At 42.1% G+C, this 14411-nt stretch overlaps 2 protein-coding genes across 5 annotated transcripts in view; one reads left to right on the top strand and one right to left on the bottom strand.

The window, feature by feature from the left end:
• CLVS1 (clavesin 1) overlaps positions 1-6390 on the top strand; it is a 164274-nt gene extending 157884 nt beyond the window's left edge. Inside the window, exon 5 of the mRNA XM_028109613.2 lies at positions 6303-6390. Within this exon, the coding sequence (XP_027965414.1) occupies positions 6303-6390 (88 nt within the window). The remainder of the gene's footprint in view (positions 1-6302) is intronic.
• The window catches only part of ASPH (aspartate beta-hydroxylase), a 212714-nt gene continuing 204260 nt past the window's right edge, over positions 5958-14411 (bottom strand). For 3 of the 4 annotated variants that reach the window (XM_088022826.1, XM_088022829.1, XM_088022828.1), the window contains one exon: positions 5958-10297. In XM_088022826.1, coding sequence (XP_087878952.1) covers positions 10147-10297 — 151 coding nt within the window. In that variant the 3' untranslated portion in view covers positions 5958-10146. The remainder of the gene's footprint in view (positions 10298-14411) is intronic. The other variant, XR_015768103.1, reaches the window with a different exon arrangement.

Here is a 14411-nt window from a genome sequence, read left to right as displayed (position 1 = left end):
ATTTCTCTCTTGTAAATTTTACAATGAAGCTATGGGAACTTTGAGTTGAATTCATGCTTTGTGGCTCAATTTATAAAAAAGCCCAATATTCCCAGACCTTAATTTTCTTATCTGCAAAAGGGGCAAACTAATAAAAGCTAAAAATGAATGAACACATTTAGCTGAACACTTTACAAGTCTCAACCCATCTAATCCTCTTTACTCCCACCGCGCACGATATCATATCTCCATTTTACACATGAGGAGGTGGAATCTGCCCAAGACACAAAGCCAGGGCTGGAGCCATCATTCAAGCCCAGGCTGGAGCTCCCCGGGGGAATTTCCTTGATACTTGAAATTACAAGTTGAGAAAAAGAGGCTTAATAGAATTACTTAGAAGAATTCTTTAAAGATACATTTAAAAAAATTATTTCTGTTTAGAAGTCATTATATAGGCTCACTAGGATATTAGACAATTCTGTGCTATTCCACAAAACCAAGCCCATCCTTGACTTTAAGAAGTAAAACCAGGACTGTGGAGTCCTTCCCAGTGAAGTGATGAGGTTGGTCTCTGGAAAACAAGCGGTTAGGACCTGAGTTAAATGAGGGTTTGAGTTATTGTCTCTGAGGCTCCTTACATCTCTGGTCTCCTATGACTCTTGATGCATGCCTAGGGTTGAAGGGCAGAGTTGCTGTGCACTTATTCGGGGTCCGCATAGCCGAGGCCAGGCAATGGCAGTTCATTAGTGAGAAGACTATGTGGTGATGGCTGTTGAGATAAAGTAGTCAAACAAAATCTTAGAAATAAACCTCTGATCGAGAGCAGAAGTCTCAGTGCAATCATGTGTCGTTGCGGAATGGACTAGCTCATGGTGAATGTTTCCCATCTTCATCTTGTCCTTTCTGGAATTTAATTGCCTTCAGAATCAGTAAAATGCAACCATGGCTAGAGACCTTTGATAATGTGGAGTGGGGAAAGTTCCAAACATTGGAGAAGTGAAGGAGAAGGTAGAGGGCAGAAAGAGGGAGGGAATGGGAGGGAGAGAATGAATATAATGGCAGGAAAAAAACCTCAGCTATCAAGGCTAGAATGCAGGCTTTGTTAGGGTAGTCTGCTATGCCACTGAGATAACCAGGGCTGCAATAGCCCAGATCCACCCTCCGCCCCCGGCTGCCCTTGGGGTCAAACTGGCTTTCAGTGTAGCAAAGAGGACCCCAGAGAAAAGTCTAAAATGTTTATTTCAGTGGAAGGGTAAGCTTCTTGGGGGGAGGCAAAGTCACTGAACGAAGAGATTACGTCCAAGAGTGACCTGGACAAGGAAGTCACAAGGCGACTGGCTTCTCCGTGGTTAATGTGCTCAATGCACCATTTCTGAGCCCTCCGTTTACAAGTGGTGGCGACATTTTTATCGGTGAGCCTGTGATCAGTCTTCTCAGAGAGTGCCTTGACTCTGCTAAATGTCCGGAGGGTGATATTTAAGAAGGAAAGCAACATTTGCTGTTTTCCAAATTTCAACTCTTTCACAATGCAGTGTGTTCCTTATATCAAATGTCCGTTGTGTGACCAGGTAAATGGAATTATGTCATGCTGAAAGTAAAAAAGGCCGGTCATCTATTCAATCAGGGGAGATACAGATAAGAAAGAAAATGTTTCATTTGGTTCCTCATGCTCAGCTCCTCCGTATTGTTCAATTGTTACCTGCCGCTCACCCAAGACACACAGTGTATCCACTGAGATAAGACAGCCTGCATTCTGTGTGCCTGCCGTCAGTACAGGTATTGAAAGAAATCACATCGATCTAAATTTGACCCTAAGCGGAAGGAAGGAGGGTCACCTGAACAGGGACTGTGAATAATGTCACCGTGCGAATGATAGCTTTTTCCTTCCTTCCTGTCCTGCTAGAGCTAACACCTCACCTCCAAACACCCTCTCCTCTGGGTGTCTATCACAGTAACCCCCACATCTGTTTGTGCATCTAACACTGGGTTACTGAAGCAATATTTCCACAAGAGAAGTAAGGTTCCTGAACACTTGCTCACAGTCCCTGGCATATATCAGGAGACATTCTCAAATATCTCTTGCTGTAAATGAGTATAAATAAATGGTTTTTGTTTGAAAATTCAATTTTTGACAATTTGTGGATTTTTTTTTTCCATAGTGGCTTCCCAAATAGGGGCGGGGAAAGTTTGGAAACAAATCCAATACTCGTTAAAATCACAGACAATAATTTGGACGGATAACAATTTTCAAGATCCCCCCCAAAAAACAGAGATAGGGTGGAGATCTGAGCCAAATTTAAAAGGAAGAAATTGAATACTCAACCACGCACCTTCAAGATGGAAGAGAAATGGTTTACCAGCAGCATATGCAAATATAGCTAAATTTTCCTCAGCTATGTTGTATGAGTGCCAGAAAGGCTAATGCAATTCTAGGCACATTGTCTATGCTTCCACAGAAGCATACAAAGAGGAAAAAAAAAAAAGGGAGACAATAATTTCACTCTATTTTGAGGTGACACCTTGTGGACAACCAGTTGATGAAGAGCTGCAGGAGAGCGTCCCAGTGGTAATTTTAGAAATCTTGGCAAATCTAAAAAGAGGAATCTGGTTAGCCTCAGTGGTGGCAGGGAGAGGGTTGAGGGTGTCACAGAACCAACGTGACTTTGCTTCTTGGTGAGTCGCAGGTAGACACTGCACCCAGGTAAGTTGTCACACAAAGGAAATTTGACCTGCAACAATAAGGAGATCACAGGGAATAACTTCCGAAGTCGTGACTCCCCAAGCAAGGGTGGATAGGTTCCTTTTATTAGGGTTGGGGTGACTATTTAAAAAGCGGATCCTTGTCACCCTGTGTAGAGATGGGCTTTGGGTTGCACATGCGCCTTAAAGAAACACGCCTATCCATATTGTGTATGTTATGTAAATGAGGCTTGTGCTCCTCCTTGGGATAATGAGGTAAAGGTGGTTGTTGGTAGTTCTGGAGGTCACTCCATGGTCCTTCTGTGCAGATGCCAGTAGGGGGTTTAGCTCAAGCTGGTCTCGGTGGGCTGGGTGAGCTGGAAGTCTTGTCAGGGCAGTTGCTATCTCCGGAAGGGTGGTTTCCACTTTCATGGGCCTGAGGTAAGAGGTAAGCTGGAAAGAAGAGCTTAAGGAAAAATGGGGGGCAAAAGTCGGTGCGTACAAGCAGGTGGGCAGTGAAAGGTCAGGTCTTGGGGTCTAGCTGGTGACGAGGGCACTAGGTAAACACTTAAAGGCTGGTTATGTGGACCAGGTGGATTACACGGACACTGATGGCTCCAGCAGACAGAACCAGAAACGGTATATAGAAGTTGCAAAAGGACAGGTTTGAGTTCAGGGTAAGGAAGAACTTTCCAGTAGAGTTGCTCCTCTAGGGGCATAGAGGAGTGAGGTTCTCAAGTCGGATATAGATTCAAGGAGAGGCTGCATGGCCCCCTACTGAATAGTTCCTATTGGGTCAGCCTCGACGGGTCACTAAGGTGTCTTGTCACGCTGTGGCTGTGATTCCCTGGCCATGTGGTAACATAGAGCCAACTGGCCTGAAAGAAGAGAAGTGCAGTGTAAGGTCTCCAAAGCGGGACACCTGTCAGTACCCTCCACTCTCCCCGGGGCCTGAGGACGAAGCAGGCAGCTGTCTGAGGTGCCAGAGGGAGCTGGCCTGAACAGCCAGTTGTGTTCCTCTGGTGTTCTTCAGGCTTGTTTTAATGCCTTCTGGGCTTTCTTTTTTTTTTTTACGATTTTAATTATTTATTTGAGAGAGCGAGCACAGAGGGAGAGTGAGAGGGACAAGCAGACTCCCTGCTGAGCCGAGAGCCTGACTCGGGGCTCGATCCCAGGACCCTGAAATCAGAACCTGAGCCGAAGGCAGACACTTAACTGACTGAGCCACCCAGGCGCCCTGGGCTTTCAGCTTTTCTGTTCCTGATATAAATCTATTGCTCTACCCCACCCCTGTCTACACACACACACACACACACACACACACACACACACACACACACACACACACACACACACACACACACACACACACACACACACACACACACACACACACACACACACACACACACACACACACACACACACACGAAGCACTTCCCTAAAGCAGAAGGAAATGCATAGGAAATATGTAAAACAGCTGAGCTAGACTCCGAGCTGGGGCTTCCTCTGCCCTGCCCCAGTAGTAAATGAATCCATTTCACTCTTTTATTTTTTTAAGATTTATTTATTTGACAGAGAGCGGGAATGGGAGGGAGGGGCAGAGGGAGAAGGAGAGAGAATCTTAAGTAGACTCCTCGCTGAGCGCAGAGTCCGTCTGCTGCGGGGCTTGATCTCACCACCCTTAGATCACGACCTGAGCCAAAATCGAGAGTCAACTGCTTAAGCGACTGAGCTAGCCAGGCGCCCCTACATTTCACTTTCAAAGGTTAGGCTGGGTACCTGAAGTCGGACTGTTTGACTGGATTGATTTTTCTAGTAGAAATCGACTGTTTTGAGACAAGTGTATGCACTTGCTTCTCGGTTTCTTTACATGTTCTATAGTACGTACACATCCTGAATGGAGATAAGAATCTCAGGCAGAAAGTTATTTTTGCAGTGAGGTGGAAGGAACATCAGATATTTCAGATAAACAACTCTGCAGCCCTATGTAACGCCTGGAAGTGGTGTGATCTATTTGTGTTGCCTTTCCTAGGCTACTTGCTTTTTCCCCTTAGGTTTTTTTCCCCTCCTATAAAATGGAGATCATAATAGCACCACGCCTTAGGGTTGTGAAAATGAAGTAAGTTAATACATGTAAAGAGCTTCCATCGGTACCAGGTGCATACAAAACAAGTATTAGTGTTATTATATACTGTTTCAGGAGTCCTTTCGACCTCCTCCAGGATTAGTAATTTGCCAGAAGGACTCACACGTCCCAGAAAAGCTGTTATACTCAGTTATGGTTTGTTACAGCAAAAGAATACAGATTAAAATCAGCAAAGGAGAAAGGTGCACTGGGTGGAGCGCAGCTGCCCTGGACCAATCGCACGCTGCAGTTGTCCTGACAGAGCTTAATTCCCTTGGCAGTGTGTGACAACACGCACCGGGTGTGGCCAACCAGGGAAACTCCCCCACACCTTGGTGTCCAGGATTTCTGTTGGTGAGGAGGAGTCAGTCACACAACATGCAGTCTTCAGCTCCTCCTTCCCCACTTGCCCCCACGAGCAGTCAAACTGACATAGTGTGATCCCACACCCGGACATACAAAAAAGGCGTTCACAATAAATCATGTTGCTGGCATAAACTATATGGCATGGCCCAAAGTCTCAGGCACACAAAGGCATTTTATCAGGCGGGATACTCCAAGGGTTCAGAAGAGCCAGTCAAGGGACATTTGGAATGTGGAGGGTTTGGGCAACTCAGACTCCCAAATTAACATTTTACTGCACATTATATATAAATTTTGCTTATTTGAACAATCAAAGTCAACCATTTTCCTAAGGCTTGAAGTACTTTTTTTTAGTATGTGAATATTTATTGAGTGCTTACCACATGTATATCTCTTATAACCTTCTCTCTATGAGCTGGAAAATAATTTCAGTTTCAATCCACGTTGTAAACCCAAAAAAGAAACTGTTATTATCCAATTGAGAGGACATATCAGAAACTAAAGATCACTACTATCATTGCAATAACAGTGATAACAGAATGCTCCACAAATTTTAACTAAAATTACATGCCAAATGCTTTATGAATATTATTAGTTTCAGGCCTTATCAACAACCATGGGAGGGAGGTAATAGTTCTCTTTTACAGGTGGGAGGGTGAAGGTCCAGAGAGTTTTAAGAACTCCCTCAAGGTCCCTCAGCCAGTAAAGGGCAGAGTTTGCATTTGCCGATCTGATTCCAAACCTCATGGTCTTAACATCATGCATGATAGTTTCCTATGACGTTGAGAAACAAAGGCTCTAAAAAGTATTTTGAAACATTAAAAAAAAATCCAACAAGATTTATTTGATTTGATCTCACGATCCACAGAATGTTTAGACATCGGGGCAGAGTTGTGGCTAGAACATGTATTGCTTTTGCCAACAGAAGAGATCTCGGCAAAGAAGTTTCTAAGATGCCTCTCCCCACAAATATGTGATGTAGAAGGCAAAAAAGCAAGGAAAAGAGAGATACCAAAAGGAGGAAAATTATATAGTTAATCTGAGTGTTTTGATTAATAAGGGGAACATAAAATCTGAATGTTCTCCAAGATTCCAAAATTGTTGCCACCATGAATTGTCTGTAATTGTATCTTTCTTCTTCCCCTATTATTAGATCTCAGTCTGTGGTAGAAGCTGGGACCCTGAAACATGAGGAGAAGGGAGAGAATGAGAACACTCAGCCACTCCTGGCTCTGGACTGAACCCCGAGTCACCCCATGCTCTCGCAGATCGCCAGCCTTCAGTGGTATCAGCCACCCAGGAAGCACATGAGCAACTGACCCACACAGACACGTGCGTTCCGCTTGACACAAGGCCCTCTACTTCTGCCACTTCTAGTAATAACTGTCACCAGCCATTGGTCTGAGCCGCCAAAGTTTGAACAAGGACTTGAGAGATGCTTTTGGTTTTGTTTCTTTCAGCGAGGGGACTGGAGGTGAAGCAAGGCAGTCATGTAAACATGATTCTTCCTCCCCCATATTTATGGTATTAAATGAATTGAAAAAAAGAAAAACTAAATTTGATGCACACATTTGATGCAATTTGATGCATTCGTACCAGGATTTTTCTGAGGTACCGCAGAGACCCTCTCCAGGTTTTGTGGCTTAAGATTAAGTGCATTTCCAAGTAGATACATGAGAATGAAACTGCAGACCCAATTGTCAAGCTCAATGTAGTGCAAAGCCCCAAGACAGTAGTATCTCCAGGAATTTCCATTCTTATTGAATTATTTTCTTTGACCTCATCACCAGCATTGAATTGTTCCGCCCAAGGGCATGTTCTTATAGGTCTGGCTCTTTGCAGAGTTTGCTTGTTTTGAGATCCTGCAAGAATTATTTTGACGTCACATCTTTTGTCAGGCTACCAGCTGATTACCATGATCTGACTTTAAAAGAAGACACACACAACTTGAAATACGATTATTTCATCTTAATAATGTGACTTCCTACAGGCAACATGAGATTGCGGAGCGGGGGCAGGGCCTCATCAAAAACACATGTCAGTGATTAATGGCTCCATTCAAATTGCCTCACTTGGGTCACTACAGGCAAGAAAAGTGCTACAAAAGCATTTAACTCCCCCACCCTCCCACAACCAGCTAAAGGTATGGAGAAAGGAGCTGGCTGTTGCCGAGAGGGTAGGTACCAATCATGGAGGAAGACCCTTAACGATGGCTAAATATGCAAGTACCGACCATTAGAGATTAGGAATGCGGGATAAAATGCCAAAGATCATTTTATTTCTTTGTCTATTCTCCTTAGAAATGGAGTCCCCAACTATCCATTCAAAGGAAATTAAATAAACAGATACAACAGGATAAGATATCCTTACTTGTGCCACGTTTCCCGAAACCAGTTGTGTGTTTTAAGGCATCTCTTATCTTCCCAGCCATCCATATGACATGGGCATTTATCAGTAGGACCAGTTGGTGCTCAATGTCAAATAAAAAATATTTTAGTTGATAATGGGCAGAAAAATATGATTTTATGTTTTCAGGATTTGGGAGGGTTAGCTAAAAAATTCAGAGAAAAGAGGTGATTCGACTGGCCATAATCACCCTCAGTAGATATTATTACTAATCTTAACCATTTATTACGTCTCTTTCTCAATGAATCTAGTGTTTTAATTTTTTTTTCTACTGGCAGAGGAGAATAAGAGAAGTAATTTTTGTATTCCACCCTTGAAATAAAATTGAAATAGAATTAAAAATATTTCTCAACCGATTGTATCATGGTATAAATAAAACCCATTCATTTTGTGTAGACATTTCAAATAACAAAATAGTAACATTGAGATAATTCTACCCATGCGGTGACTGAAACACTTTTCTTATATTCCATGACACAGGGAAGAAAGATAAAGAATTAAAGTGAATTAGAAAATCCATTTTATGACTTGGGTTTATAAAATAGTTGTGGGATCCAAGTATTTAAAATGCTATTGGAGTTGATTATTGCCAACACTTTGCAACAGTAATAATTCTGGCTTTTCAACTGGCAATATTTAGAATCCTACTGTAGTGACCTGATTTTAAATACCATATATAATTATTAAGTTAAGAGCTAGTTTTTACTCTATGCCATGATTTCATTAAATGAATGTAAGATGATGGTTTAACATTGACAACTTATACTTTAAATTTCTTTACAAAGTGTATGCAATATACATCCAAGAACCAAATTCAATAAGTGACATGGATGTTATTACATGAGCATTGGATTGTATTGTCCTTTGTCAGTCATTTCTTCTGTTCAATAAATACTGAAGGACACAACACCTTTTGATTTTTCAAGAGATTGCTTTTTCTTCTGGACTTTGGTAATTAATTTGGAGACTTTCCTCACATGCTTCTTCATCTATATTAGTGGGATTGTTTTTGGCAAAACAGAAGGGAACAGGACAAATATTTTGCAAACCCTTCTAACTGGAAGCTAATGTCAAGCAAAAAGGGTACCTTTCAATGGTAAAGAACTCTTTTTAAAAGAGATAGAGAAAGCATCCTCCTTTGTCCTTAGATGGAAAGGAAGCACAAGTGTTTTTTTCTACCCCTGAATGAAATCTGGTAAACTCTGTGTCATTTTTTCAGTATTTTTGTTCATATTGGCTTAAAATTCAGGTGCATGAATAGCCTTACATTCATATAGCTAACATTTCTAGTTTGATTGGAAACATGCAATATTTAATACATTAATGCCCTTCTAAATTAATAATTTGATTGTCTTTGGAATAAGTAGGCAAGACCATTTTTTCAACTGTTATTTCTATGCTGTGGATAATATTAAAGCTAAACTATGGATAACAACTGCTACTTCTAAGCTATATTTAAATGGCAGAAGCTTCTCAAGCCAGGGAAATGGAAGAGTCTTCCAAACTCTTTCAAAGAAGGGGGCAATCCTAAACCCAGGACTAAGACCCTGGCATTCTTGGTCTTCTGCTCTGCCATCCTTCATATTTTTACAAAGCTGTGATGGGGATCCATGTAAGGACCTCCTCGCTCACAGGGATCTACAATAGGCAAAGAGACTCTGGATTCCAGCCCTGTCTCAGATGCCAAAGAGGCCAAGGAGCCAGATGTCTAGCAGCTACCTATCTACCTGACCCTGAGAGAAAATTTTTACTTTGAGAAATGTTACTTTTTTTTTTTCACGTTCTAATTCTTGGCATTAAAAAAAATTACAGGTGGCACTTTTATGACTCAAGATAAAATGACTCCATGTCCTGTTTCAGGATGAAAAGCTCCTCTTGGAAAGACAGCATCTCTACCATGTGCATGGTGAGGAGAGACATTAAGACAATGGCTTTCAATGAAGATAAGAAAGCAAACAGTCTCAGTGGGTGGGAAGCAATACGGTTCACAGACATCAGCGTAATTACATCTTTCTCCTTTGGATCAGGAAAATAAAATTGCTTCTTTATGAGTGTCTATAACTAAAAATAATTAAAAGAGGGAAGTCTGAGTTCACGGGGGAAGTCACCATTAAGCAGCTAGAAGTAAAGCATTTACATAGCTTATTATTAAACTCAAGAAAAAAGTAGTGGTACATGATGAAAAACATGGCCTACCTACCCTAGAAAAATACAATTGCATAGAAAAATTACTAAAGTGATCCATTCACAGTTTCTACATATATTCTCATTGTACACTGATTCAGGCCTCTTCTAAGTGGGAAAAATATCTTTGGCTGACAAGGCAGAAGCTCTTGTGTCTTCACTGGAAATACAGCATCAGATGGGTGCTGTCGTGAGATGAAGGACAGCAGGGGGCTTTCTACGTGAATTGCAGCAAGGCAAAATATTCCATTTAGTGTCTTCTAACCCTAGGAGGAGCCTTAGAATTTTGGGAGCTGCCCGTTAAGGGAATGAAGGGCTCTCAGACTCGGAACCTCTACCCCTACACCCAAGGAGATAGAACCAGCAAGGCAGCCTCTCTCCAGTGTGTCCCAAGCCTGCACAACATGCTAAATCGCCGGAAGGCTCTGTCTCTGCTGGGGTGTCAGCTCTGGGTGCCACACATCCACAATGAAGATCAGCCGGAAAGACGCGGCGTCCTGCCACACCTCATGCTCGAAAGAGTCGTCAAAGATGAGCACCTTGCCTTCTTCCCATGTCCTGGAACAGAAAAACATGGATTCAGATGCCTGAGAACCAATCCCTGGCTACGTACAGAGATGAGCACTTTCACGGTAACCTTTGGGATCTGGCCAGAAGATTGGAACACGAAGCCGAGATGGATTCTTCCCTTGGTGATTAAGAAAGAATTTCGGGATTTTTACCATAAACACAGTTTTCAATGCTCAGCCCTAAGGGTGTGCAATGGGCAGACTGACCTTATCACAGGCCCTGCAATTACTCTTGGCCCAAGCCTAGGTGAGGCTTATTGAGGCAGGCAAGCAGGCAAAGGCGTGCCCCGGCGGCTCATGCCCACAGTGACTTCCTGGTCAGTGACTGCATGCTATCCTCCCTGGCCTTTCAGAGATTGGTCTACACCTGTGGGTAGCACACCTGGGCTTAGGCCTCCCAGTGCCCTGGGGGCTACCTGGCACGGGGCCATCGCATCTCCAAGTGATTTTCCTCAACCCTTCCATTTGTTGAAGTTCCACTTTATGGAAGAAAGTTCCATTTTATGGAAGGGCAGATTGGGAATGAATTTTGTTTATATTTTTAATGTCATCTGCAGTGCAAGTGGGTTATCCTTGGAATATTTTAAGTCAATGCTGCGAAACATCCTTTAGGGTCTCTAGCATTACCTCATAAAATATGTGTATAGGAGCTAAGACCTAAACATAGTGCTCGTCTAAATAAAGCCATCAAGAGAGAAATGCGCAGGGGCAATAACACAATGCCTTTCAAATACAAAGAAAGTTTATTGCTGGTGCTAATGTTCTCCTCTTGTTAAAATAGGCATTAATTGCCAATATATTGCATGCTGAGTTCTGTTTTTTAAGATGGAATTTTTACTAGGAAATTTTCTTTAGATATAAAAATTCCACTCAGGCATTTGAAATTTTATGTCACAGATTAGCAAATAATTAAAATGACAAGATAGAAAATGTTAGCTAGTAAGGAAGTCTGCCTTAAGAAAAATTATTTGTGTCTTTTTATGCTCATTACTAGGCATAGTAATTAATTACTGATTAATTACATTAATCAGTATTTTTTAGGTAATATTTCATACTGCAGGGTTTCTCAACCTTGGCACTAGTGACATTTGGGGCCAGATAATTTGCTGTTGGGGGTTGTCCTGCGCTCTTTGTATGCTTGGCAGTAATGTCTGGCCTCTACCCACTAGAAGCCAGTAACACGCACTCTCCCACCAGTCATGAGAACCAAACCTGTCTCCAGTCATTGCCAAATGGTGGGATGGTGATGGGGGTGAGAGGCAAATTCATCTCAGACATACTGCATTAATCTGACAACAACATTTCTAAGTTATTTAAAGTAAACAATAAAGTAATGAATATTTGCAAGTTAAAAGTTCCTTGGAATTGAGAGTCAACCTCCACTTCAGCTCCCCACCCCCACCTTCCTGCCCCACTTTATGCGCTATCTCACACCCCTAACCTAATATCGTGCATTCAATAAACATGGGCTGCTTAACTCTTCTGTATGATTCCTCTTAAGAATCAAAGAGTTCTAGTGCAGTTCCATCCAAGTGTAAACCAACAACAGAAATATAGAGACACAGGAACAAATGACAAATTCAAAAATATGTCTTATTACCATGTAAAAACCAAACTTGAAAAAAAAGGCAACATTAAGAAGAGGAAAAAAATGACAAGAAAAAAGAAGTGAAATGACCCACAGCTTATACAGTTTAGTGGTGATTTCCTAGGTCTTAGTGTTATTGGTGGGACTGTGCAATGTCTATGGGTACCACAGACAAGCCTAAATATAGGCAAAAGATAAGGGGGGAGGTGCTCTCAAGAGGGAAAGGCAAGACACCCATGTGCACAGCAGCAATACCCACAGTAGCCGAAAGGTGGAAGCAACCCAAGGGTCTACTGATGAACAAATGGATAAGCAAAATGTGGGGATATGCATACAATGGAATATTATTCAGGCTTACATAAAAAGGAAATCCAGACAATGCTACAGCATGGACATTGTGACATTTTGCTATGTGAAATAAAGCGCTCATACAAGAACAAATATTGTGTGATTCCACTTACAGGCGGTACCCAGAGTAATCAAAGGCACACAGACAGAAAGAACGATGGCCAGTTGTGGTTTAGTGTGTACGGGGCTTCAGTAAGATGAAGAGTCCTGTGAAAGGGTGGATACTGGCGATGGCAGCACGACGGGATCGTATGTAACACCACTGAACTGTATGTACATTTAGAAATAGGATGGTAAATTTTATGTTCTGTGTGCTTCACCACAATTGAGAAGGGAAAAAAAAGGGAAAGGTAAAGGGGAGCATATGGTCAAAGAGAAAGGGGGAGAGAAACAGCAGAGGGTAATGGAAAAGTTATAGCCCTGAGGGGATGCAGATTTAAACCTCTTGGCTCTGCCATTTATTACTATGTGACCTGGGGTGAGTTGCTCGGCATCCATGAGCCTTTGTGTCTTTTTTTTTTTTTTTTAAGATTTTTATTTATTTATTTGACGGAGAGAGAGACACAGCGAGAGAGGGAACACAAGCAGGGGGAGTGGGAGAGGGAGAAGCAGGCTCTCCACTGAGCAGGGAGCCCAATGCGGGGCTCGATCCCAGGGCCCTGGGATCATGACCTGAGCTGAAGGCAGACTTAAGGACTGAGCCACCCAGGCGCCCCCATGAGCCTTTGTGTCTTTATCAGCATGGCTGATGTGAGGATTAGCATATGATAGGTGCATAGTAGATATTCAATTAACAGTAGAGAACATAAAACAGAGGAGGAAGGAAAACACAGGAAGAAATAGGGAAAAGATATAAGAAGTGATAATGTATGGACGTGGTATAATGCTACCAAAAATAACCGTGGCTTCCTGCCCTATGGATTTGCCTTCATTTGAGAAAACTGAAAATCTTGCAAGGGGCTGAGATATCAAAACTCTTTCAGAGAATCTGCAATATACACTTGTGTTGCAATGACGAGTGGTTCTCAATGTTTTCTGAGTGGTAGAGAATCCAGAATCTACTTAAAATATTGGAAGTAAATCAAAGACCCAAAGAGAAAATTCTAGGTTGTGCAAAATTGTATTTTTCACTAGATTCTGATGGGAGTAAGAAAGCCAAATGCCCTGATGAAACAATTTTTTTTTTAAGATTTTATATAATTATGAGAAAGAGAGAGAGAGAGAATAGGGGGAGCATCGGAGGGAAAGGGACAAGCGGACTCTGTGCTGAGCAGGGAGCATGACATGGGGCTCAATTTCAGGACCCTGAGATTATGACCTGAGCTGAAACAAAGAGTCGGCCACTTAACCAACTGAGCCACCCAGGTGCCCCAAAACAATTTTTTTAAAATAAAAAATCTAGGAGGTATTCCAAAGAGTTGGATTCCTTTAGGACCATCAAACTCATGGGGAAGTGTGGCCCATTATCTTCTATTTGCCCTTCCATTTTCTTTCATACATTCTCCCAGAAAACAGCAAAGATACCCAATCATTTAATGTAGATTCCTTGTGAATACTTCAAAACTGGTGTCTCAATCACTTACTAGAGCTAAAGTGACAAAAAGTGCAGCCCTCGTTAGCCTTAAAGCAAAGAACAATAAAACCCCATCCAAGCAACGTGCAGGCTGAGTGACTGGGGTTAAGTAGAGATAGATGGCTTGCATGGGAAAGAATGAGGCTTTCCACAAAAACAAAACAAAACAAAACAAAACAAAACAAAACAAAACAAAACAAAACAAAACAAAACAAAACAGAGCTAAAGAGGCCAAACGTCTTTAGGTCTCTTCCAAATCACAAAGACTCATCCTTGCCAAGGCCAAGAAATAGTTTTCAGGCCACTTTGCTTTGTGAGCAAAGCTCCACCACATATGATTAAGTTATACTCAAAGTATGACATGAAAAGTGCCCTCCGGAGAAAAGATTTTTCGGAGTCGCCTTTGAGCTTCCTGATGGCGCCCCCACAGCCTTTCTCTGAGGATTCAGAAAAGCAGGACCGGAGCAGGGATGTTGCACCTTCTCCCCAGAGGGCAAGCTCCTCTGGCCTTTAGAATTTCTTACCATTACGAGAAGAATGCCTCTAACCTGGTTTGCAAAAGATACAAGAATATCTGGCCAAAGATAAAGTGAC

This window comes from Eumetopias jubatus, unplaced genomic scaffold (assembly GCF_037043125.1).
Source record: "Eumetopias jubatus isolate StellerSeaLion01/CBP00866 unplaced genomic scaffold, mEumJub1_p1.0 scaffold_4, whole genome shotgun sequence".
Classification (NCBI taxonomy): domain Eukaryota; kingdom Metazoa; phylum Chordata; class Mammalia; order Carnivora; family Otariidae; genus Eumetopias; species Eumetopias jubatus.
The sequence above is the reverse complement of the archived record's forward strand: the minus strand, read 5'-3'. Positions and strand labels throughout refer to the sequence as shown.